Source organism: Phaseolus vulgaris, chromosome 6 (genome assembly GCF_051622355.1).
Source record: "Phaseolus vulgaris cultivar YP4 chromosome 6, ASM5162235v1, whole genome shotgun sequence".
Classification (NCBI taxonomy): Eukaryota; Viridiplantae; Streptophyta; class Magnoliopsida; order Fabales; family Fabaceae; genus Phaseolus; species Phaseolus vulgaris.
The window spans coordinates 24,489,112-24,516,143 of record NC_143503.1 but is presented as its reverse complement, the minus strand read 5'-3'; the positions used below and the strand labels follow the sequence as shown (position 1 = coordinate 24,516,143).

General features: G+C 29.0%; 2 protein-coding genes across 2 annotated transcripts; one reads left to right on the top strand and one right to left on the bottom strand.

Moving 5' to 3' along the window:
* The first annotated feature begins 6,074 nt into the window (after positions 1–6,074).
* LOC137831472 (putative serine/threonine-protein kinase-like protein CCR3) lies at positions 6,075–9,044 on the top strand. Its single transcript, XM_068639159.2, has one exon. It carries the CDS (start codon positions 6,197–6,199, stop codon positions 8,591–8,593), a length of 2,397 nt encoding a protein of 798 aa, XP_068495260.1. The 5' UTR covers positions 6,075–6,196; the 3' UTR covers positions 8,594–9,044.
* A 2,280-nt stretch (positions 9,045–11,324) lies between these two features.
* On the bottom strand, positions 11,325–15,749 carry LOC137831471 (O-glucosyltransferase rumi-like protein (DUF821)). The gene is made up of 6 exons (XM_068639158.1): positions 15,003–15,749; positions 14,298–14,872; positions 13,222–13,411; positions 13,046–13,110; positions 12,623–12,833; positions 11,325–11,885 (listed from the first exon to the last, which is right to left on the bottom strand). Exons 1-6 carry the CDS (start codon positions 15,117–15,119, stop codon positions 11,634–11,636), a joined length of 1,410 nt encoding a protein of 469 aa, XP_068495259.1. The 5' UTR covers positions 15,120–15,749; the 3' UTR covers positions 11,325–11,633.
* Positions 15,750–27,032: the final 11,283 nt, after the last annotated feature.

Sequence of the window (27,032 nt, the reverse complement as noted above, 5' to 3'; positions counted from 1 at the left end):
TATTTAGAAACAAAAACATAGACAGAGTCGAACAAGAAAGTTTAATAATGCTGCACACGGTTGTTGGGCAATGATGTTGGATACACAACAATAACTCTCAACACTCACAGCATAAACACTTCCAACATAAAATATAATTAATTTGACTCAATTATAATAGTCATTCTCTTTAGCTACTATGTAACTAATTTAAGTGCTAATTAATCTATTTTAAAGTGTATCGTATTTTTAACATATGCATTTTAATCTAGTTTTTTAATAATATTTTTTTATGTAATGACAAGTGATTATTTTTAATTAAGATAATATCAAAAGTTTTATAATAATATCCAAAATAAAAGATTTTATTAAAAAAAATACTTTTAAATTCTATTAAGGATAAATTTAGTGAAAAAAGCAAGTTATGATGCAGACCGAAATGATTATTTTTATTTTTGGTAGACCAATTTATTATTTTTATTTTTCATATTTTTAAAAAGAAATCTTATATATTTAGAATAAAAATTAGTAGTTATTAATGTTTCATATAAAATTTTGTTTACGTAAATTTTTTTATATATTATTTAATTTATTAAAATAGGTTGATATTTAGTTTATTTTATTAGATATTAAACTTTTTTTATTATAATATTAAAATTTTGTTTAATTTATTACTTTTTTTTTGTATTTTATGGTTTAAAAAGTAAAATCAATTAAAAGATGGTGGATCTGTCCACCAATCCATCTTATGAAGAGATGAATTCGTATTTACTATTCATACAAATTCATTTAATTTTTAACAAAATAATAACAAATGAAGTTAAAATAAACAAACTAACCCATTTTTAAGATGTACAACAAAGCTCACTAGAGAAAGGGTTAGTTTAAGATGTGTAGATAGGGTTGGTGTGGGCTCTAATACTACGTACCATTGTTCATTATTCTCTTTTAAATTGAAAGAATTCATAACATGATGCGAATTAGGTCAACTTCACACTTAACTCTTAATAATTAATGCTACACACCAATCTAAGTTAAACAGACCAAAAAAAAGTTTACCTAGCTCAGAGACACAACTTGGATCCTGAATAGCATCAACCTTTCTTTTTTTTATTTTTTCCTTGAACTGAAGGAATTAATTAATATTCTCAAAAAATTGATGACACCTCACTTTTGTGTGCTAGTTGTTTCTTGCAGAGACTGAGTGGGTAAAAGCAGAGTTAATTTTTTAACCTACCAAACCAAATTTGCAAAATATAGCATATGCATATAAGTCAAAAGTCTGCATTCTTTCAAATTAAATATCTCTGAAGAGGTTCACATGTCACATAAACAACTAACTCATCTTATGTTATTTATGTCAACTTTGCATGATTGTTCAATCCTCCAAAAAAAAATTTATGTTTTGAGAAGGGAAGGTATTTATATGATGTTACTCCATAAAATACTATTTCTTAAAACAGAACAACATTTGAAATGTATAATTATAAAAATTTCAAAAGGCATAGAATGTTCCAATAGCTAAAGAAAGATGACATCTGTGAACAGTGTAGATGTTCCTGCATTAAAAGGTGTGTTTAGCTTTCTAAAGGTGATGATGGATTAGGGTTGACTTTGATGAACTCATTCATTTCTTTAAAATCAATTTATAAGTGCATATCAAATTGGGTGATTAATTTTTGCTATATATTTAGTTTAATTCAACTATATTATGAATGTAATTCTTTAAAATACATAATATATAATTTTCTTGTAAAAAAATGGCAAAAAATTAAACCCTAAACAATTAACTTTGTTTCGATGATACTTTACTCTTTTTTTTAATTATTGATCAGAAAAATAGTTGTAAAAGATGTTTAGACACTCTAAGTATTTGATATAATAAATACATAATAATAATTATTAAGCTTATTTATATCGTTATGATACTGTTGTGTCACATAGTACGTGAATCATGACCGGCCTTATTAATATTTTTTAACCTTAATGCATTTAAACATGTCTTGATCAATACCGAATACTTAAACACTCCGAGACCATTTAACCTTGATAGTACACTACAATACAATTATGAAATAGAAACCAATTTTAGAGATCAAACATAATTAATTACTATAATGACTAAATTATAGACCATTTTAGGGACTAAATACTTTTTGGTTTCTAAATGAGTTTCTATTATTGTTAAATGGTTTCTAAATTGCTATCTAATTAACAACCAATATTTTTGCTACCAAATTTAGAAACTAAATAATTGGTAGTTAAAACCTTGGTAGCTAATTAGATACCAATTTAGAAACTATTTAACAATAATAGAAACTAATTTATAAACATTTTTTTAGTTTCTAAAATGGTTTTTACTTTAGTTACTATTGCAACTAATTTTATTTGATAATTTTCTTGTAGTGATATATATATATATATATATATATATATATATTATTTTAATTTTTTTAATATAAACAATATCAGGGAGAAAAGAAAATAGAGATGCAAGAAGAAAAAAATCTTTAGTTTTGGTTCAATAATAAAGGCAACTTCTTATGTTAGATAGATACAACAAAATTGTTGGATGTACATTTACTAGATATAACTATAAATAAATTCGATAATGATAATAAGTGAAACTTAAACAGTATTTCTACAACAGTACTCAACATTAAAAATCATCAAAATGTATCACTCACCACATTCTTTCAATGTAGCAAAACCTTTGAAAAAAGATATAAATAAATAAGTTTTTTCTACCTTTAAAATTAGCTTGTATTAAAATTAGTATTTCTAAGAAAATTTAATAACTTTTATTTTCTAAATTTAATAAATATGTTAATTTGATTCTAACAACTTTTAATTAAGGATGTTTATACTAGTTTTGATACTGTCACTTGTTAATACATTTACAAATATTTTATTAAGATATTACAGGTTAATTTAACGGTAATAAAAGTTACTATTAATATTAAAATAATATATTTATTAATTATTGAATAAAAATGCTGATTTTTTAGGAATTTTATTTTTAATATAAATTAATTTTAAAAATATCAAAAAACTATTCAACAAAAAAAATTATATAATAATAATAATCCATTATACACTAATTATGTCTATAATGATAATGTTCTTTAAATTGATTTTGAAATATTACTTTATAGTTTTCTTATAAAGAAAATAAATATGTTATTTAAAAATTATATAAATAGTATACAAAGATAATATAGTAATTTTAAATATTCTTTTATTTTTTTCCTCACTAAATAATTTTCTAATTATACTTTCACTAGTTTTTTCTTTGAATAAAATATTTTTTTACTTTTAAATAGTGTCAATTGTCTTATAGTAGAGATTATGTAGACTTACAGTCCAATCATACACTAGAGATTATATAAATCTAAAAAATTCAACCATTTATGGTTAAATTGTTGAATGTTGGATAAACTGCGACAAAGATCAAGTGTTCAAGTTATAATTAAATTGTGATATTTAAATTATATAAAGAATTATATTATAATGATTAATTATTATTTTTAATCTAATAATAAGTATTTAATCTAACAATTAATATTATAATTAAAATTATAAGATAATAATTGAGATAAAAATTATTATAAGTAATATTTATTATTATCTCATAGAAATTATTAAGTGATCCAAATAAGTATGAAATAGTATTTGAGTTACTATAGTAGAAAAATCTAGAATTTAATTCACTATTATCTAAAAATAACATAAAAAAATATTATTTTTTTCAATATATACGTCCATATTATTCTTTAAAAATAATTTATATATAGTTTAAGGTTTATCAAGAGAACAAAGATAATAAATTTCACTAGAATTTGAGAATTATTTATTAATAATTAAATATATTATTTTAATGTGATAGTAAAAATATGAGTGAATCTAAGAAATCAACCAAACTGTGCGAACATTTTTTAATGCAAAAGTTTATAAGATCTTCTCATAAGATCTTATTTTACTTTGACCAATCTTTTATATAATTTTTAAGATTTTCTTGTAATTTTGGTTTAAGTAGTGAAATCTCATCAAACATATTCTTCCAATTATTTATTATATTGACACTTCAATTCTGTATGAGTTAACAAATAATTTAATTGTATAATTAATTTTTTTTTTAATTATAAATACTTAAGATTTTATAAAATATTCAGACTTTCATCATATCACATTACATATTACAACGGATGTTTTCTTTTATGGGATTAAGTCTTAAATTAAAGATCCTAAATAGAAATTTGCATTGAAAATATCCTTATAAAGGGCAAATACAAAATTATCATACAACAAAAAAAACATTGGTTTAACTTTATTGATGATGTAAATATTTTGTTAATGAATTTTTTTTCTAGAAAATTTACAAAATTTTATATTTTATCTTGCATTTGTACACTTTAATAAATATATACATGTAAACTAAATAAAAATTAGATGAAATATAGAAATATAACAAAAAAATAATAATTAATATTGTTTTAAACTTTAAAAATAAAAATAAAATAAAAACCTTTCGCAAATACATCACTTAAAAAACAGAAAATAATTTATAAAGTTTAAAGCTCTTACTCGCGTTGACAAATTCCTGAATCTAATTTATACATTAATTTTTATTTAAATAATTAGGAGAATAAAAAGAAAAAGAAAAAGATAAAAATTCAATTCCTTAATTAGGGTTTTGTGCTCAAAACGCAACCATTTATTACCATTACGACATCACGAGTTTTCCAATATTTTGAGGGACCACACTGTCCTCAACTGCAACGCATTCAATCTTCTTCTTAATTATAAACACAAAACTAACTGTAAACTTTTAAAAATGTAAATTGAAAAATAGATATATGAATGGAAAGACATTATATTCAGTCAAAGAAACGTTTTGTTTGATTGCATGCTACTTTAAAATAATATTAATTATTAACAAAGAAAAATATATTAAATTTGATAATAATATATGAGAGATAAAAGACATGATAAAAAAATATATTTTAATGAAAAAAATAAATTATTTAAATGTAAGACAAAATAAAAAGTTTAATATAAAATATTAAAAATTGAAGACTAAATTTGAGTAACGGTATTAAGAACAAAATTTAAAATACCTGTTGATTTAAAATTTTAAATTATAGAAAAGTGCTACACTATGTTGAGAATATACAATATTTTTACATTCAAAATTACTATTAATACTACTACAAATAATAATTAGTTTATTTTGGAATAAATTTTACTTATATATCTTTAAAACAACTATACATATTATCTTAAACAGTCTTTTTTTCAATCATATTTGTATATTATTTAATTTTTATTACTTTAAACATTTATAATGTTAAATTTATATTAAAAAATATAAATCATTTTAATAAAAATATTAGTTATGTTTCTATATACATTTAAGACGATTTTTACTACTAATTAAAGAGATTACAATTGGAAAACTCTCTCTCTATATATAGATATACATATACATATACATAATTAATTTTTGTAAAAAAAATTAAGCTTTTAATATATGTTTTTCTCCATATAAATAAGACAGTTAATTTTTTTCTCTAAATATATTTTTTGGTTTCTCACTTATTCTCATATGTGATCCTAATAATTCATAAAAATATTTTATTTTTATTTTTCTTTATTTATAAAAATAAAGATCACATGCAAAACATTTTTGTTAAGAAAAGACAATAGACAATATATTTGAAGATATAAAAATAAACATTGTAAGTAAAAATATATTAATAACGCCAAATATTACATTTAAAATATTTTTAATTTTAATTAGTATTGATTATAAAAATAAAATATTATTATTATTATCATTATTTCACAATAATTTAAAAATTTATTTAACTGTTATTAAATTTTGTTTGAAATCTAAGTTATTTGCCATCAAATTTACCATTTATGTGAATAAGACATCATCACCACCTCATTCTTTTTAATTATATTCCCTGGTCCTCAAAGGAGAAATAAAAAACAATGTTATAAATCTATTAAGAAACGAACAACCCATATTAATTTACAATTATATTTTTGAACAAATAAATGTAAAATAAAATTAATAGCATAGTTAATGTTTACCGTTTGCATTTATTTTCTCACACACTTTCTCTATTAGTCTCTCGCAAATGGTGTCACCTTCAAACTCCTCACAATAATTTCCCTCTCAAATGAAGAAGAAGAAACTCACACCTTCCCAATGACACCACCCTTCACTCTCTCCCTCTCCCTCTTCGCCGTTTTCTCTATAACCGCCGTGCACGGCCTCGGCTCCGCCGCAACCATCGCCGTCACGTACGGCACCGCAACCGTGTGCGGTGTCGTCGCCGGGGAGCTCCACCACCGCATCCAGTGCTCCCGGGACGGCAGGCGCGTCCCTCTCACGCTCCCCAACGCCTCCTTTGAGACCATATCCGGCGGCAGGAGCTTCTTCTGCGGTCTGCGCTCCGGCGGGTGGAGCCTCCACTGCTGGGATACCGCCGCCGCAGACGGTGCGTTCTACCCCAAGAGGGTCTTCCACAGCGACGTGGTGCAGTTGGCCGACGTGTCTGTTGGTGATTCCCAGGTGTGCGCGAGGGAGGTGCAATCCGGTGTGGTGAGGTGCTGGAGAGGAAACGGGAGGATGGAGCTTGTTTCTCCCTCGGAGAGCTTAAGGTTTCGAAGCGTCACATGTGGTCGTGGTTTTTCATGTGGGATATTGAGAGAGAGCGGGAGGGTTGTCTGCTGGGGTGGTGGTGATGATGAGGGTGCATATATCATTGGTCAGATTCAAAGAAAGTTTGAGAATATTTCTATGACGAGTTTGGTTGCTGGGGTGTCTCATGCATGTGGTTTGACTCTTCATGGGGCTTTGATTTGTGGAGGGAACAATAGTTCAGGTCAACTTGGAAACAGTGTTTTTTTAGGTTCTTTAGATTTTTCGAGTCTTGCTTTGGGAGACGGTTTCACGTGTGGCATTAGGCGGAGGAATGGGGTTGTTGTGTGTTGGGGGGGTGGTTTTGATAGTGATGTGGTGAAGGGTGTTTCTTTTGAGTCTCTTGTTGCTGGTTTGGATTATATTTGTGGGTTGATGACTGGGAATTTGTCTGTGGTTTGTTGGGGTGGTAAGGGTGGGTTTGATGTGCCTAATGAGATTCCATTGGGAGTGATTCTCCCGGCTCCTTGTGTTGAGGATGGATGTGGTAGCTCTTGTGGTACATATCCTGATTCTGATGCTCTTTGTCACGGGTCTGGGAAAATTTGTTATGCTTGCCACACTGAGGTTCCACTGGCTGTGCCATTGTTTCCACCAGAATCATCACAAGTGTCTTCTTCACATGAAGGAAGAAAATTGAAGGAGTTTGTGGTGTTTATGGTTGTTGGATCAGTTGGGGCTTTTGCCGGTCTTTGCACTATTGTTTATTTCCTCTGGTTTGGTGCAAAGAGGGTTTTGGTGAGGAGAGAAGTAAGTAATAGTTCTGTGAAGCCTACAAGCTCAGAGAGTGATGCCTATGTGGATATAATCCCAATGCCTAATGTTGGTTCAAATGGGACAACCTTTAGAACTTTTTCTAGTAAAAGCCATGGGTCAAGAAGATTGAGGAGGCATAGGAGTGGTTCATCATCCAAGCATGTGGACAGGACTGAGAGTTTCTCATTGCGTGAACTGGCAACAGCCACTGAGAATTTCTCATTGCATAATAAGATAGGTGCTGGTAGCTTCGGCAGTGTTTACAAAGGTATGCTTGGAGATGGTCGTGAAGTGGCTATTAAAAGAGGAGATACTAGTACCATGAAGAAGAAATTTCAGGAGAAAGAAATTGCTTTTGATTCTGAACTGGCCATGCTATCCCGGCTTCACCACAAGCATTTGGTGAGGCTAATTGGGTTCTGCGAGGAGAATGATGAGAGGCTTTTGGTCTATGAGTACATGAGCAATGGCTCACTTTATGACCATTTGCATGACAAAAACAATACTGAGAAGAGTAGCAGCATTTTAAATTCTTGGAAGATGAGGATCAAGGTTGCATTGGGCGCTGCTAGGGGAATTGAGTACATTCACAACTATGCTGTGCCACCCATTATTCACAGGGATATCAAGTCATCAAATATACTTTTGGACTCAAACTGGAATGCCAGAGTATCAGACTTTGGATTGTCACTAATTTGGCCCGAGACTGAGCAAGAATTGATGTCCACCAAGGCAGTTGGAACTGTTGGCTACATAGACCCTGAGTACTATGTGTTGAATGTGCTAACCACAAAGAGTGATGTGTATGGTTTAGGAGTGGTGATGCTGGAGCTTCTGACAGGAAAGAGAGCTGTGTTCAAAACTGAAGATGGGTCAAGCCCTATAGGGGTAGTGGAACACACAGGTCCAAAGATAGCATCAGGAGAGCTTTGGAGTGTGTTGGATTACAGAGTTGGACAGCCAGAAGTAAATGAGGTTGAGTCCCTTGAGATCATGGCTTACACTGCTATGCACTGTGTGAACATGGAGGGAAAAGAGAGGCCAGAAATGACTGACATAGTTGCTAACTTGGAGAGGGCATTGGCTTTCATTGAAGGCAGCCCTACTAGCATCTCCCTGGCATCCTTCTCTGCCCCTCTTGAATGAAATATCATCCTCTAATTCATTCATGAAATTCTTTTATTTATTTTTTCTTTACCTTTTATAAAATCATTCTTTGGATTGTACACCCATGAACTTTAGGGAAAGCATACCAAGAATTTATCATCTGAGATATACAGAAAACAAAACAAAAGCATCAGGATTGATCATCAATTTTCATCCTCAACAACTTTGCTACATGTATTTGTTTATAACTTTTCACAATATCAGATGTAACAAAACAGCAATCACAACTGCAATAATAGATTAAAACTTTGTAAGATAATTAGTTAAGCATCTGCAAAGTGAGTAGTTAGCAATTGATTACATGATTCTGCTATAACTGTGCAGTCTTGAATCTTGTGTATGAAATAATGAGGTAGGTGTTGCTTCAGAGTTGTTGGACTTAAGGAGTGAGGGCAGCTTATTTGGTTCTTCTGAAACCGCCCAAAAGTAGTAGCCATTCAGAGGGTAACAATGTTGAATAGATTTAATTAATGAATGGTTCTTTCATCATCTTTTCCTTAATTTAATTGCTGGCCATGGAGGCATGGGACATGCAGAATTAATTAGTGCTAAGGTAAGTCAAATGCTGCCAAATTTGAGATCAAAACCACGTTGATGGCACATTGATTTTTAAGCCCATTTTCAACGCAACCAGCGGTCTTCATGCTTACACGCAACAGATGGTGATCTGTCCTAGATCAATCAAGTGTAAATGGATTTCTTTCTCAACCATTCTTTACTTCATATTAAATACTCATTATTTATGCTCTTCTTAATAAGAAAACTAAAATAAATTTCTTCTGGACAAGTTTTTTGCACAACTTCTACATAAGTCATAACCTGCAATTTTCTAGAGAAATTAAAATCACCTTTCTGAAAGTTTCTTTGCAGTTGTGTTAATCCACATCATGGAGTCATCACTAATTATGAGTGTGGTTTTGGATAAATAACTTGAACTCATGATATGTATAATCCAAAGCTGGTGCCTGGGAACTTTCCCAATTAACTAGGAAATTCAGGTCAAGATCGATCTTCACCAATGACCACTAATAGTTTATTTGATACAGAAACTTTTATCTCAGGTGTGACACCAGTTGACTGGTTTTGATTGATTGATTGTTAGTACTGTGATTATTTTATCCAAAAAAGTATTATTATATTTATTGTCACACTGGCGTATTAACACTGTCACGATACTTATACAATATTTGTACATAGCAGTTAGACATTTCGTGCTCATGTTCTTACAAAAAATAATCAGATCTCAACTATATACAAAAATTAGTTTATTAAACAACAATTACACTGTCATAAACCAGATTAGTCTCTAGTTATGATGTAACAATATTAACATAATATTAAATTGTTAAATTTATGTGGATAGTTGTAGATGGAGTGACGTTATGTATAAGAGAATGGTGGGTTTGTGTGGACTCAAAAAGTGTTGTGGCATTAGTTCTCCTTGCCTGGTCTCTGAAACTTTCCCATTATGGTTAATGGCTGAAACGTTTTGATTTTTAGCTAATTTCTTTTCTTGATGCATTACTTGTTGGATTAGGAGATGCTGCTACAACTCAATATATGATACTCTTACAAATTTCCATTATTTTAAAGTGTGCATCAATCTCAAAACATGAGTGGCTTCTAAGAAAATTCTACACGGAACTTCACTAGAGTCACCATGTTTAAAGAATTTTAAAGTTCACAAATTTACATGACGCCTGCAAGTGTTGTGATATGATGATGCATATGAAAAATCAAATGAAAAGCTTGTTGCTTTTTAAACAACAAACCACATTCTACCCTCAACCAATTCAACAACCAAATATCTCATCCAAAATTTACTTATCAATATCAAACAGTGCCACATAATCGTCACTCCAGAAAATGTCATAACAAGAATGCCAAATGCAGAATGACTAGCATTTTAAAGATCAAGGGTTTAACTAATTTAAAAATGAGATAGTATTTTTTTTTAATTAGAAACATATTATTCTTACCATTATTATTATCAATCTGCATTGTAATTCAGTTTTAATACAATTTGACATCAATAATTATAATATGAAATTATAATTTAATAGTTGATGATTAACAAAATTCATTTTTTATATAGAATTATTAAAATATAGTATTTAATAAAAATTAGGGTTAAGTATGTTTTTTTTATCTGTATTTTCACATTACATTCATTTTCGTTCCTAGTTTAAATCTTAAACCTTTTAAACTTCCTTGATACTCGTTAGATTGAAATTCGTTTACGTTCCAAAAGTCCAAATCTTAAACATCATCAGATTGAATTCTTATCAATATTATCTCCAATACAAATTAGAATATTAAAATATTTATGCTAATTTATTACTAACATAAATATTATAATATTATAATACAGTGAGCTTAAGAATTCATTTGTTAACTAAACAAATGTAAATATTTATTTCAATAATTTCTTTATCAATTTCACCTTAAGTAGAAGAACAAAAAAAACATATTTAACCTTAAAAACTACACCTATCTCTAATAAATATTAGTAATAAATTGACCAGTTATGCATTTACTCTATGTTGGCATACCTTCTCTGAAATACACCAAGAAAAGTGTTTTTCTTTATTCATGAAAAGTGGTTGTTTAGTTAGTTACCTAATTGTGTCTGTTGTTGAAATAATCTCTTGAACCTATGACTATTTCCATTATGATGAAAAGTTAGTAGTCACATCACGAAAACATTCACTGCGAATCAATCTCAGATGAAATTTTACTCAATTTACAACACTCAGACTGGTTCGTCTTATTTTGGTTGTGATTAAGAAATTTATAAAAAAATAAAAAGGGGGACAAAGAAACAAAAGAAAGTACAGAAAAAGAATGAAAGGATGACCTATTACTAAAGCTAAATCTTGTAAATTATAACCTACAAGGCACTAAATTTTTACAATAATTAAAAATGTGCAATTCCTTTTGATGTCAGGAACCGTGATTCCATGTTGTTGGATATTGCACATCCTTAGTATTTTTGTGGTGAAAACTATAGATGAGAACTCTAGGTAGGTTTGATAGTGCAGGGAGGGGTTTGTGCAGGGAATGTAGTTGATTTACGGAGAAACGTCCTCTGCTTCTCATCAGCATAGCAAAGCAAAGATTCCGTACAAACTTCCAGGGAAGTTGGTGGTGGAGTAGGCTTGAAGTCTTGAAGTTTTGAGTACTCAGAAATAAGGTGGAACATGTATTCATAAATTCGATCCATGGTCAAGCTTCCCATAAAATCCTGTCCTCTTTTCCCTATAGCCTCTGCCTATAACAATACAAAACCAACCATATCATTAGTCAAATTCATTTGGGTACAATTTCCCACAAACATTTTTACAAGTCGAATAACTAAGGTATCAGAAACCTCACATGTAATTGTTGTACCAAAATACTATTGACATTACTTGAATCATTTCATGTTGGTAAGTAGCATGACAATATCACGTTATGAGAGAAAAAGACACCAAATAATTATGGTAGGGCCTTTCATTATTTGTGTAGGGTCTATTAATTTATTTTTACGTCTCTTTATAACATGATAATATCATGCTCTATGCTGGTATGAGACAATCCTCGTTCCTAATAATCATGGTCTTCGTAATTTTCAGACGAAAAAAGAATAGCTATCACATTCATTTTGAGCAGTTAAATTGAGCATTCATTCCAATTTCCAACCATTTGAATTTGAATTTGAAAATTTAACTACACAAAAAGGACAATCATAATTTATCTCAACATATAATCCTAAGCATGTGCCGTGTCCTTCTTTATCTCAACCTCCATGTGCTGGAGACATGAATTTTGTTTAAGATTTTTAATTGTAGGTTCTTTTATATGTTCCAGAGAGTCCTGAAGGTAGTTTTTCATAATACAAAGGCTGAAATTTTACAGTGAATACAAAATATATGGGAGGGGAAAATATTTCTTTTTAAAAAATGAGTTGGAGAGAAGGTATAGCACACTACATTAGTACTCATGGATCAATAATCATTAAATAAATACCTCCTCTAGGTGTTGATTTCCCCATTCTACAGCATACTTGATAGATGGACATAGCTTCAGGGGATCAACAAGCCAATAGTTTTGCTCTGGAATAAGACCACGGCTGAAAAAATCTTCATACTGGGGTGCTATAAGTAATGCAACAGAATCACATGAGAGAATATATTTCAAACTCACAGACCACGCATACCCTTCAGCATAGATCTTATACCTGTAGGAAGAAGGCATATAAGGAGGTGACGAAAAGGGAAAACTCGGCTGCATAATATGAAAAAATCCTAGGAAATATGTTACTTTTCAAAACGGAACACAAATATAACCAAATTTGCTTGTTCAAATGAAGAAACTCAACAATGTGCACCATTAACTGTTCAAAAGAATCCATTTGTATTTAGTGTGCATTGTGACCAATTTAATACTCACCGGTGAGTACACTGATCTGAAAGTCTTGACTGCTTAAAGTCACCCCTAGCTGCTTCATCCCAATCCTGCAATGCAGATCAACATACACAACAGATTTGGTAAAAATGGTAAGCATGGCAAACTGAAATTACCAAACACAACTAAGGTTCACATTATGCAAAACAAGTTAATCCAACCTGACGCATAATTTGTGCTCCCCACTTCCTAGAATGATTACAGGTTAGTAACTCGGTACGAATAGGAGATGAAACATCTGGGTTTCCCTTCCAGTATGCCCTTGGTATCTTATTTTTCCAACTAACTGCTTGAGAACCTCGCTTGATATCTGGGAACTCTTCATTCCAGGGTCTTATGTTTATCTCTGACCTGAGCAACAAATGTTCAACAGATTCACGGTTCAAGTCAAAACAAACACACCAAAATGATCATGCTATTTGCACCTTCACACTAGTTAATTTACGCTAATCCTATGGTATGATCTGTTTCTTTTAGAGATTATCTTCACTTTCTCGGTTGACACTTTCCCTCACTCAAAAGTGATTTTGTTGCATTTCAAAAGTATTATAAACATTTGCAAAAGAAAAGAGATTATCTTTTTAAAGACAAGCTCGCCACTACTTTCTGGAGCAAGAAAAGGCAAAACTTGTATTCTTAAAATACACAAATAAGATATATTAACTAATAAATCTTTCAAAATTAAAATCATAACATACATTAAAGTTATGGGTGATTATGGTAACACTCATATTATAGAAGGCAACAGCAGGAATTACACAGAAAAAACAAGAGGAACATAGATTATTCAAATAAGTCCTAGCCCAGTTCCAATTTCTTGAAACAAAACATTCCTTGCCAGAGTTTGTCTGCAAACACACACAAATAACAATGCACATGTCGTTAAATTTTAAGAACCAAAAAGTGCAACGCACATTCCTCTAAAAGATATTTTTTTGTGTGAATCGAGGTATCCCAAATCAGATACTACTAGCTCAAGATACTCAGATCCATTTAAGAAATTTCTATTTTTCAATAGATATTATTTCAGTCCACATAAAACTGGGAGAAAGTTAATAGATATAATTATTTATCAACCATAGCATATTCATGAAGGTAAAGGTGAATAGAATATCTTTAAAAATACCCCTTACACAATAAACAAGTGGATGAAAAATCAAAGGCGTTGAATTGAATGACCCCCACAAAGCAACAAGAAAAAGGTGGCATTTTGGCGCAACCCCGTTGAAAATCTTACCAACCCCAGAAAGACCAATCCGGAAAAGGGATGTCAAAGTGTTCCTTTGTGGTGCAATACCGAAAGAGGGGTACAGGCATTCCTTGGTATTCAATCCTGTTTACAGTTGGCTTATCCATGCAATCAAACATCATATCCACATCAGGCACCATCCCAGGGTACCGCCTCAGAAGCTGCAACAATCCCCACAGAGTGAACATCGCCCTACTCTGCACACACGCATAGTACCAATCCACAAACATCTTCCCGTCAACAATCACCACTCTAAATGCCGCAAGCCGCTGAGCCCCCGCCACGTGCCCCTTCGTGATCCGGCTCTCCATCCACGGCTCCAGGTCCCTCCGGATCGACACGAAAAAATCTGGACACTCCCCCCCGCCGCCGGGGAACTTCAGCCGTTCTTCGCCGCCGTCTGCGGCGGCATAACGGCACGTCAAGTAGGAGCACTGTAGGATTCTGTACGCACGCTGCTGGCGAGTCTCCTCGTCGAAGGGCTTGTGAGGGAAAACGTGCCACGGCGTTGGTTCAAGGTTGTGACCCACCACCGTGCCGGTCCGTGAAACGACATCATCCACCTGTTCGACGAAATTACCCACAGAAGGCAAAGTTACTGAATGCGCGAAAGAATGTTACAAAACGAATAAGGAAAGGGAAATGGGAAGTGGGCAGGGAAGAAAAAAAAATGGGGTGGATGAAATTAAGGACCTTGTAGAGGAGAAGCGCGGTGAGGGAGAAGAGAGAGAGAGCTAGAACACAGGGAATTAAGTACGTCGGGGAACGAGGAGTGTGCTTAGAAGAGACCACCTTAGAAGGGAGCACCATGTTATAAGAAGAAACGAATTGAGAATGGCGAAGAAGAAGTAGAAGTAGAAGAAGAGAAAGAGTTGTTTTGGTGCATTGTTTGTTGGGGCTGTTGAGTGGTGCATGCAATTAGTTGTGGGAAAGGCGGGGTGTCCTATTTTGAGACGCTCTTTTAGTCTTTTTAGTTAGTTTTTGTTTCTCTTTTTTCTCGTGGTGGTGAAGGGTCCCTCTACCCTACCCTACCATCAGCCATGACATGGTGATAGCATTTGCATGAAATGTCACAGAAGTCAGGTGTAGAGGACACGTGGGTGAAGTGAAAGGGTTTCGAATGTTGAGACTTTAGGTGATGACGATTTTGCTTTGTTTTTTGACTTTTGTCTGGTGATGCATGATTGCATGACAGAGAAAATGCGGAGACACTCTCATTTTAGAAATTTTACAAACACATGGTGGACAAGTTATGCCGCACCGAAACTCAAGTGATCACTGTTTGAAGTTATGACATTTGGACGCTTCTTCAAACTTTGGTGGACAAGGTATGCGCAACAAACTCAAATCACCACTGCTTCAACTTATCAGATTTGGACGTTTCTTCAAACTTTACAATTACTACCTCACAACTATCTTCACATGAATTCAATATCATCTATTTTACATTTTAACTATGCTTATTATAAAGGGTTTACTAATTCAAAATATATTGAACTTTTTTTAGTGTCAAGACTTTACTTTCATTATATATGAATAAATGTTAATTTGTCGTTGTAATTTTTATAGTTTAAAATAAAATTAAATAAAAAAACATGCGAACGTCAGAAGTTTTACAAGTATAGTTAAAATAAAGCCAAAATAACATGAAATTTTTTAACTTTAAAATATATGCTTTAAAAAATCAACCTCTTAATTCTTTCAAATATTTTAAATACTTTTAAAAGTATAAAAGTTTTTTAGATTATATTTTCTTATGTTGGGCTTGTATTTGGTCAAAGCTTGGAAATGAATATATGGTTACCTATAAATAAGGTCAAATTTGTTTCTCATACCTAAAAATAGCAAATAAAATCAAAGCCAAGTGTCTGAGAAAAAAATAATTAAAATAATCTATTATGTTGCACCGATTAATATTATTAGATTATCCTTTACCGGAAAAATCGTGACTTTTAGAATGAGGAGAACTTTCTTTTTAATTCACTGTTTATAAGATTTTTTTTTATTTAGAGTTAATTAAGATTATATTTTTTGTAAATTTATATATTTTTAGTTGATTTTTTTTGTTTATTAGGTATTTTAAATTTTTATAATTTTTAGTTGAGTTATTGTTATTTAATCTTTTCCATTACATGAGTATTATTTTGTTTCATTATTTTACTTAATTATTTTTATTTTAATTATTTATTTTCACCTACATCTATTTATTTTTACCTTCATCTATTTATTTTTACCTACATCAATAATAGTATCAATAACAGTGATGATAATAGTTGTTCAAAGGGTAGGTGATAATCTTAAAGTCATGAGAAACATGACAATTTCTATATATCATTTATATTAATGATGGTCATAATCATTATCTTTTGAAAATGGAGATGGTGGTGTGAAAGTCATTAATAACATGACGATTTCATTATTATATACGTCCTCAATTAAAACGATAAAAATTACATATATTTTTATATTAATTTTAATATTATTTTATATTAATAACAAAAACTTATATTTTTTAATATTTGAAGATAAATAAATAAGATGATAGAATAAAATAATAACTGTTATCAAGATAATAATCCCGTCATTTAATTAAAAACACCATAAACTTAAATAAAAAGATATAAAAGTTTAAAGTTCTCTCAATAAATAAAAAATTATGATTTTTATATCTTTTTGTGATATAAAAAATTACTCAAATTTATGAGTAACTTTTATGATGTGATTTTGTATGATATAATTTTGCAAAATTATAGTAAATAAGGAAAATGAACTAATGTAAGGAAAAAACAATTAAACCCAAAATAAAGTAAAAAAGAAGAAAAAAACTTGTCATAAAAAAAGAGTAGTCAGATAAAAAAACTGAGTATAATGCCCACACGTCTTATTAAACCGTGACCTTTTTACTTTCTTCAATTTTCTTTTGCCATTTGAAACATGTGAAGGCTTCTGCAACAATTCCACAAAAGGCAATTTGTAAGTGTTAAACTCAAGATTAATGTTAATACACGAAACTCTTATATCATAAATTCAAGAAAAAAAAACTTGTTTTTACTAGTGGATTAATGTTCACTAAATGGATGTGTTTTTTGAAACCTAAAAATTTATACATTTTTCTAAAGATAAAAGTAGACCATTTTACACATTTTAATCTATACTTATACAAATGTTATAAGTATAGATTAAAATTCTACTATTATCATTTTCATCAATAATTATTGTCTATAAAGATTTGTTGGACTTCATATATGTACACCTCAAGTAACACTTATTTTTTGGCCAACATGAAATTTTAGCATTATATATGTAAGGAAATTATGATAGTGTTGAGTTTTGGATTTTTTTATTATCAAAATAGTTTTAAATATAAGATAATTATGCTCTACTTATTTAGATGGATGGAGAGAAGTCGTGTTAGGATAGAATTAGAAAGTTTCGTTACTATATAAAAAATTAAAAAGAAAAATGAAGATGAATAATTATTGTAATTTTTTTAATTATAGCTTCGAAATTATTTACTGTTTGATCAAATTTATTTTTGAAAAGTATGTTTACTAGAGATGATTCATCCTTTTCAACAATTCGACCTCAATAGTGAATTTGCAGTAACATCTTTGTTTATTTGATACATATGATTCATTATTTTTATCCTTTTACATTAAAAATTATGTCTCTTTTGTGTTTGTAATACTTTTATTTTTTATTAATCAGTCTATGATTGATGAGTACCATGTTAGAATATATGTTGTATGAAATAGATATACGCTATCAAAAACACTTCCAGTTTTATGACAACGTATATGAAATTGTTATGCAATGATTATATGTATTTTTTTTTTCACACGATTATGTTGAATACTGTTTCAATTCTTTTATAGACTTTCAGACACTAAACACACTCTTCTCTTTAACCTAAAAACTATAATTTCAACAAAAGTCTACTTAGAAGGTGATTATAAAATAACAAAAAAAAAGAGTAAAACAAGTATGGATAGTTTTGATAAAATTATTAACTATTTTCAACTTCACTTCTTGTTTTGATTGGATTGATAAAATTGATGATTATCAATTTTTCAACTTAACTAAATTAATAAAATTATTAATTATGTTTAGTTCGACTTCCAACATAGTTGGAGACTATGTTCAACATCAACTTCGACTCGTTTAGAATGTTCAAAAACTAATATCATCATACGATATTTATAAAAGTTAACTTTATCAGACGACATCTACAAAAGTTGATTTTATTATACGACATCTACAAAAGTTGATCTTATTGGACGGTATCTACAAAAGTCGACAATATCGAGTGGTATTTAAAAAAACGACTTTATCAAGCGGTATCTACAATAAACAACTTTATCAGATGATATCTACAAATATTGACCTTATCAGACAGTATGAACCTAACTCTCTAACATTTGCTTAAAGTCTAACCTTATGTGACACAAGTAAGTTTGTTTTTCTGAACTTAGACAATTGTCAAGCCTTAACCTCTATGATAATTTTGAATATGGCAATCGATAAAATTTTGAGAACAAACATGACCATAAACCAATTAAACAACTTATGTCTATTGGACGATCTAATATTTTCATGCACCATAAATCAACTGTGCAAACTTATATCCTAATTTATTTTTGACTTTTTTATTGAATAAACCTCTTTAGATAGTTAATCTCATTTCCTATTAAGAGTGAATGTTTTATCTAAAGTCGGTTATAGTACATATTAATCATTTATAGGTAAATTTAATAAAACTACCGAAAATTTTATCAAAAAATAAACAAATACCCACTTGAGATACTTAAAATCAATTAAAAAAATATCAATTTTAAATATTAAATAATATTAGTGAAAATTAAAAATATAACAAATCACTTAAAACTTATAAAATACATTTCTTATCACAAATAAGAAAACTTAATTGAATGCTCTGCTTTAAAGTGATCTAAACTTTGCAGCTTGAACAGAGAAAGTATAATTTCAACAAAATTCAATATTTAGAAAGTGATTATAAAACTAAAAAAAAGTTGATTCAATTTGTCACCCTCTCTGCGTCGACACTTTCACTAATCTATATACTTGGATTTTATTTTATATTATTTCAATATAATATTGCATTGGGGAATAATGGGTCATATTTCTACTCAACAAGGTACTTTTTTTTCATGTTTATATAAGATTAGTTAGTAAATAAATGCATGCAATATATATTTAATCAAATTTAAAAGGACCACCCTGAATAAGGTGTGGAGAAATAGGCTGTCAAATTTTTCGCTGTAAAATATATACGCTTGATAAATCATTATAATAATATAATAATATTTTAAATTAAAAATAAATAAAATATGATTAAAATATTAGTTTATTAGTATATGAAGTGTATATATTTTAGTGTGTTAACATATCATGACTAACCTTTGTGATGAGATCAAAAGAAGCAGAAAGCATCTTTGGCAATTTCAAGGAACAAAGAGCTAACAGTGTAAAAGACATGCAACTGGGAATCTTTCTTCAGTATTTCTGCAACATCAGATAGAGCACAAAGACATTTTATCACAAAGAATAGCATCTTCAGAGATTGTAAGAAAACACAAAATGCTGCACATGTGTCTATTGTTAGATTTAGATTGAGTCTTTATTATCAGATAAAAATTATAACTAATTAAGAACTTAATTACTTTGCAGTTAAGTATTATGATTTGATTGGAACTATTGGACTTAATGAACTCTATAACATGTTCCACCGGTTAATTCAACTTTAAATTTAATTCAACTTCATAAAATTGGTTTAAGATAAGTTTTACATCCATTTATATATTATGAAATGTTTTAATTTCTAGTTGATTGTCGAGGTTATCAACTCGTACATGAGACTATATATTATGAATGGTTCGATAACAGCCCGATAGCGAATGACCTGATAAGTCTAACCAACAATCGCTAGCTATGATAAATTTGAAATGATTATGATACGATACTAAGAAGTGAACTTTAACTCTAACTCAACCTCATAAGGTGAAATTCACATCTATTTATATATTATGAAACGTTATAATCTTTAGTTGACGTAGAATTAAAAAAAAACAAGAGCAATGGATGTTGGTATGCAATATAGACAAAATGAATAAATAATTCATAATTCGGTTAACAAAGTTCCCATCTTATTTATATACCATAGTATGAGCACAAAAAACTGGTTAATGAGTAACTAGGATATTTACAAAAGCAAATTACACTTTCTAAAGAAAATAAAAGGTTAATATTTCATTAAAAATAATATTTTTTCATGATACAAATTAATAATTTACAAAGCGGTTACATATTTTAGGGTTTAATATATTTTCAGTAATTAGATGTCTTAAAATGACTTTACAAAATCTAAATAATTTTTTTTATGAAAGTGTACAATAACAAAATATATTTAACTTAATATTTGATATCAGTAAGATGAATTAAAAGAAAATATTTTCTAAAATTATGTTTAAAAGAGATTTCTAAAAAGAATTAGTTTTTCGGTAATATAAAATGTTTTATAAGGAAATATATACTTACTATATTTAAAGAAATTAAAATTCTCTCTTTTTCTCTTTCTCTCATGTTTTCCGTCTCTCTCCTCTTTTTTCCCTCAGTGCTCTCTTTTGTTTCCTACTGCCTCTCTTTTTGTCACTATTTTTACTTTATATCTTTTTTTCCTCTTTCAATTCTCCTATTTCTCATCTATCTTTTTCTCTTTATTAATATAGTTATAAAAATGACATTTTAAAAAAAATTATTAATACTATTTTATTTAAGATTTTAATGATCATTCACCTAGTATAGATTTTGAATATGATTTTGATATGAAGTAAATTTTATAACACACAATTTATTTTCAAAAGCACTTTTTTATACAGTCTCGTATGATTTCTGAAACGAATGTATAGAATCATAAAATTAAATACACATAAAGAGTATTATTGGAATATAACAATTTTTTTAAAAAAGTAAGATAAAGAAAACACAAATTAAATTGTCCTTTTTTTTTCTCACTTACACTTATTTTTTAAATATTATAAAAAAAATCTCAAATTTTATATTTACATAAATAAACTCGTTTACTTTTTACACATGGAATTTAATCTCCATAAAGCTTAATTCGAACTAGAAAATAGTGGTCTTCCTTAAAATTACTACTGTTCCCATGTCAAAATTTGACTTTTTCCTATGAATAAGAAATGAGCCTATTAATTCCGTAAGCAAATATGGAAAATTTATTTGTGTAATATTTTAAAAAAAAATATTTACTTGGGGATTTTTTTTTTATTACTTGGGGATTCACTTGTCCTTTAATGTTTTAACTGCTTTTATTAGTTAAATATAAAGTCAAGTACTTGGGTAATTTAAGTCAGAAAATAAATAATGAAAATGAAGTCGATAATGATTACAAACTCTTGCATGAAAAGGAGAACACCATAATAGAGTGTAAATAACGTTTGTGTCATCCAACCAAAAGCTATGTTTGTTTCAAAGTTTTCCCAAGAAAATAAATTTTTGTGCCCACATTCTCATAATGAAAGTGTTTTTGTTCTTCTTTTTGACTTTTATTATCCAATAATAAAATAATGTCAGGAATTAAATTTATAATTTTGTTTTTTTATCAACAAAAAATTAATTAATTAAAAAGAGATACTTCCCAATCCGTTTACAGATAAAGGCATGATACCCATCTAGAACTAGAACAAATATCACTTCTCTTTTTAAAGTTGTCTACCAAGAACTAGAAACAATATACACTTAAAATAGGTACTAAGCCAAGAAGACTATATCCTCAAAACAAGAGTTTCTTTAAACTAAAACACCAACAACAAAACAAGAGTTTCTTTAAACTAAAACACCAACAACAGTGAGACTTCAGATCCTTATTTTGAACGAACAGGATACCTATCCATCTATAGCACATTTACCATACTCTTTGAGCGACTGAACACTCTAAGAAAAGGTGTTGAGTTGTCTCTTCCAAACCTTGACACATCTCACACGTAATAGAATTAACGACCACCTCTCGCCTGATCAGACTAAACCTTGTTGGTATTTTATTCAAGATAATCCTCCACGCAGTAAAGCGAACATTAGGAAAAGCTTTAACTCGCCAAATCAAATTGAACAGATCATGGTTCTCACCTGGATTTCGCACAACTTGACACTCATATGTTGATCTCACAGAAAATTTCCCTGAATTGTTCCCACCCCAAACCTGTCTGTCATGTAGCCCTCTATTAAACATATATATATATATATATATATATATAAATTTTGCTAACCATATCTTCGTCCTGTACTCCTTCCCAAACAAACTTGACTCTCCTCCATCTTAACCGTCAACTCCAAATTGGATCCTCCCAGTGTAAATTATGCAACAAAAAAAAAATCTGATTATGATGAGTTTATTTTTTGTTTCTTGAGTTTTTGTTTGGTCTTTTTATCATTATTTATTCATCTTCATTTTTTTTAATTCATTATCTATAATCTTTATATACGTGTATAAAAGATTAGAGTGATTGAAGGAGAATTGTATTCATCATTGTTTAAGAAAAAGAGAAATGAAGACAAAAATATTAAAAAGATAACAGATAAAGTAATTGAAAAAAATAAAGAAAATATAAGAACATGTCGACCAAATACACCAATAGTTGAAAAGGGTAGCATTATTCAATATTTGGTATTATTATTTAAATAAAATAATAAGCTTTATCTAAGTTTGAACTCTAAGACTTCTTTATATACAACTAGCATTCACATTAAAAGAAAAAAAAAATTGAGACTTGTGGTTGTGGCTGACACACAGATATAAAATCTAAGCTTATGAACCTCAGATATTACATTTTGCAAGCACAATGAATTCATTAGAATCTCTCCGTTATGTTCAGAGAGATGTTTTTTATAACCAAGTATCATTCCATGCTTTCATGTTGCTCACAATAAGAGAGGTTCAAATAACTATTTATTTCATTGTTATTATTCTCCGTTTTATCATCTAACTTTTGAATCAGGTTGAGGAGTGGAAGAAGAATCATTCATGACCTCATTCTTATGCTTCTGCATCTTCTCCTTCTTCTTCTTTAGCTGCTACCCTCATTTCTCCACTAAAGCAGAGACCATGAAGGAGCAAACAATTGGGTTGGTGCGGTTTAGCATGGGATAATCAATGACAATTTCCTAGTTGGTTAGTTTATGATGAACTTCTTCTGCGTTTTCATAAATAGCAATAGCGTAAATTATATTAATATCTCCTCATATCAATTTTCTTTGGTACCTCTTTTTCTTGTTTATTAAATATCCAACACATTCTTTAATTATTCTGAATTATTTTGAGACGGTAACTATGTTGACGAAGTAACTATGTTCACGAAGTTAAACTCGTGTGTTAAACTATATATTTATAAGAAATTCCTAGTAGTTATAAGTCTAATAAATTATTATTATAATTAAATTTTAAATAATTTTGATATTTTTTTTTAAAATAAATTTTAAATTTAATTCAATCTTATAAAATCAATTTATAACATAAAATTTATACTACTTATATATTATAAAATATTTTAATTTTTAATTAATGTAAGATATTCAATTTTTTATAAAAAAAATTATACCGTATATATCGTGCACACCTATTTAAGAGATTGGTTGAAACATTAGAACATGTTTAAAATAAATTTTATGTAGTGATTGGACGAGAAATATCAAAAATTTTAAAAATTTTAAATATTTGAAAATTGAATTAATTTATGTTATGATTAGATGAATCAATTTAAATTTCTTTATATTTAAATATATATATATAAACTAATAATAATAATAGTATATAGAAGTGAATGGAAACTTCAATTTATTAAATTTGATTTTTTACGGTTTCTTGTTACTCTTATCTTCAGAAGATGCTTTAAATAATCGGAATGATCCCTCTTTGCGTGTTATTGATATAACCTACGAATATAGTAATTATTGTAATTAAAAGATTACATCTTATTAATACAGTAATTATTGTAATTAAAAACGATTGTGTAAGATCTGGAAGAAGAGAAAATGGATTAATGTAGCGTGTTGAGACTACATTCAACCGACAAGTAGAAATTTGAAATTAATAAGAATGGAATCTGATCGTGGAGGCTTAACTGAGAACGCAATATTATTTCAATTTCAACATGCTAAAAAGATGCTCTGATGGACCAAAAATGATTTCGAAACTGCACACACAACATGCAAATTTTCTAAAATTAATTAAATTTGTAACCTGTTACTAATTTAATTTTAGTCAACGTTCCTTAATTTTTTTTTTTTGGGGTAAGAGTTTGTACGTTCATGATATAATTAATATGAATGCCACACATATGTTCATATTGTTTTTGCAATATAACTTTGATTTATTTTTACTTGTTAGGTTATAGGTTTTGTTGCCAAACAACCTCTTAGTTCCACTTATGTGTTACGAGCAACTCTGAAAGGTTCAAATAAAGCAAATTAAACTTAAAAAGGTTATTACTTTTAATATTTTTCAACAAAATTGAAGTTGGAATACTCATGTTAATGGAAAAGTAAGAGGATATTTTTGTGTATTAAATAATTTTATATTTATTAAAATTTGAGATTAAAGATAATTTAAGATTATGAAGTGAAAGTAAATTGTGGGTGGAGAAGAGAATGAAAAACACTTGAAACTTGTCTTTACCATTGAGAAGAAAAATGGAATGCTCACATTCCAACATCTTAAGTTATGAAGTGAAAACTTATGAAAAGAAATACACAATAATGAGAAAATGGAGAGAAAAGAATGAAGAAGCTCAGCAAAAGGACACCCTCCCATGAGGCAGCCATTGATGAGCTTGTGTATGATAAGAGCTTCTGATATCATAATTTGAACCTTCATGGTTGGTTTCCTCTTCATGAGATTCTTCTTCCATTCTTCAACCTGATTCAAAACATAGATAATAACCTAAAAAGAATAAAAATAAAATATATGATTATTTGAACTTCTCTTCTTGCGAGCAACATGAAAGCATGGTATGATAGTTGGTTGTAGAAGAAATTTCTCTGAAAATCATGGAGTGACTCAATTGAATTCATTGGACTTATAAAGTGCAATTGCTAAGGTTGCATAAGCTTACCAAAGAGAAGTTCTTATTGGTTATAACGAGTGAAAGTGAGATGGGAACTTCATTTTTCTATTTAATTACTAATATATGAATATTAAATAATGATTTCAACCTACTCTTTATCTGTTGATATTCCTCAAGTAAAGTGGTTTGCTTTCGGTGTTCATATATTTTGGGGAAAATCTTTATTTTTTTCTGATACTGGGAATTTTTTGGAAGCAATAAGAATAAATTTAGAAAGTGGCATATTTTGCATATTGCAAAAGTAGTAAGTATTTGCATATATCAATGGTAACTATACACTGAATTAAAGTAGTAAGAAGGTTGTTTCCCTTAAGCAAATTTATGAAGTTTTGTTAATAAAAAAAATTGAAAGAAATTTGTCCCTGTAATGAATGAATTAGATTCTATTTGAATTATTGGGAAGTAAAATAATTTGAACATAGAAAGTTGTAAAAAGAAAAAGGAAAAAAAGTAATAGCAGGTGGTCTTTTACTTTTGCACGTATTTCATTGCAGCATTTGAATATAATAAGGTCCAATTAGATCAAATGGAATCCAGTTTATTCCGGCCATACATTTTGGTGGGGGAGGAAGTCTAGTTTTATAATATAATGAGTTGAGTGATTTTAATTGTTGGAAATCATGTTTTAACAAATTTTATTTATTTTAGAATCTTCTACGATAGCAATATTTTATAATATATAAGTATTATAACTGGTTAAAGTTAAGTTAGATTTAAAATAATTTTTTATATCTTCTTCATATAAATCAGAATTATAAAATATTTATCATAGAAAGATTATTAAATTTATCAAATCATTCAGACCATTATCAAATAGAAACTAATTTTATAAAGTTAAATTTAAAATCTATTTTTTAATATAAGTTATACTAATTTGGAATAATACACCATGCCCGTAGAAAAAAAAAACCCTACAATCTCAATGTGAAACAATGGATGTGTGAACAAACAATGTTTTCCTGAAAACATTTGGAACATTTTACGTTGTTAATAGTACAATGGTTCATTTAAAATTATTATTTAAAGTAGTGGGAAATAGTAACGATGTTGCATATAGGTATTTAAATAAATTTTCTACAGTTTGTAGTTATTTGAGATTTGTGAGAAATTAAATTACATTAATGGACAATACGGTTTACAATTACATGTGGTGTTTTAAAAATCATATTATCATCAAATAGATCAAAATACTGAGATATACTGAGATGTTTAACCTTAACTATTTAAATTAATTAGAGAATTTGAGTTCACCTCAAGTTAATAAAGTTATGTGAATCGGACATATGAAATGTAAATTTCTCTTTATGGCAGGAAGAATTTGTTTGTTTAGATCTCTATTATCTTCTCTCTTACTATTTTATATGTCTTTTCATAAGATGTCTGTATTGGTTGTGAATACAACTAAGAGTATAAAGAGAACATTCTTACGGGGATAAAGGAAGGAAGAGAGAAAAATAGCTTGAGTTGTTTGGAAGAAACTATGTGATGCAAAAGAAGAAGGAGGTGTAGGGTTAAAAGATATTATTTAATAATGGTCTACTAGGTAAATGGATATGGAGAATTTAGG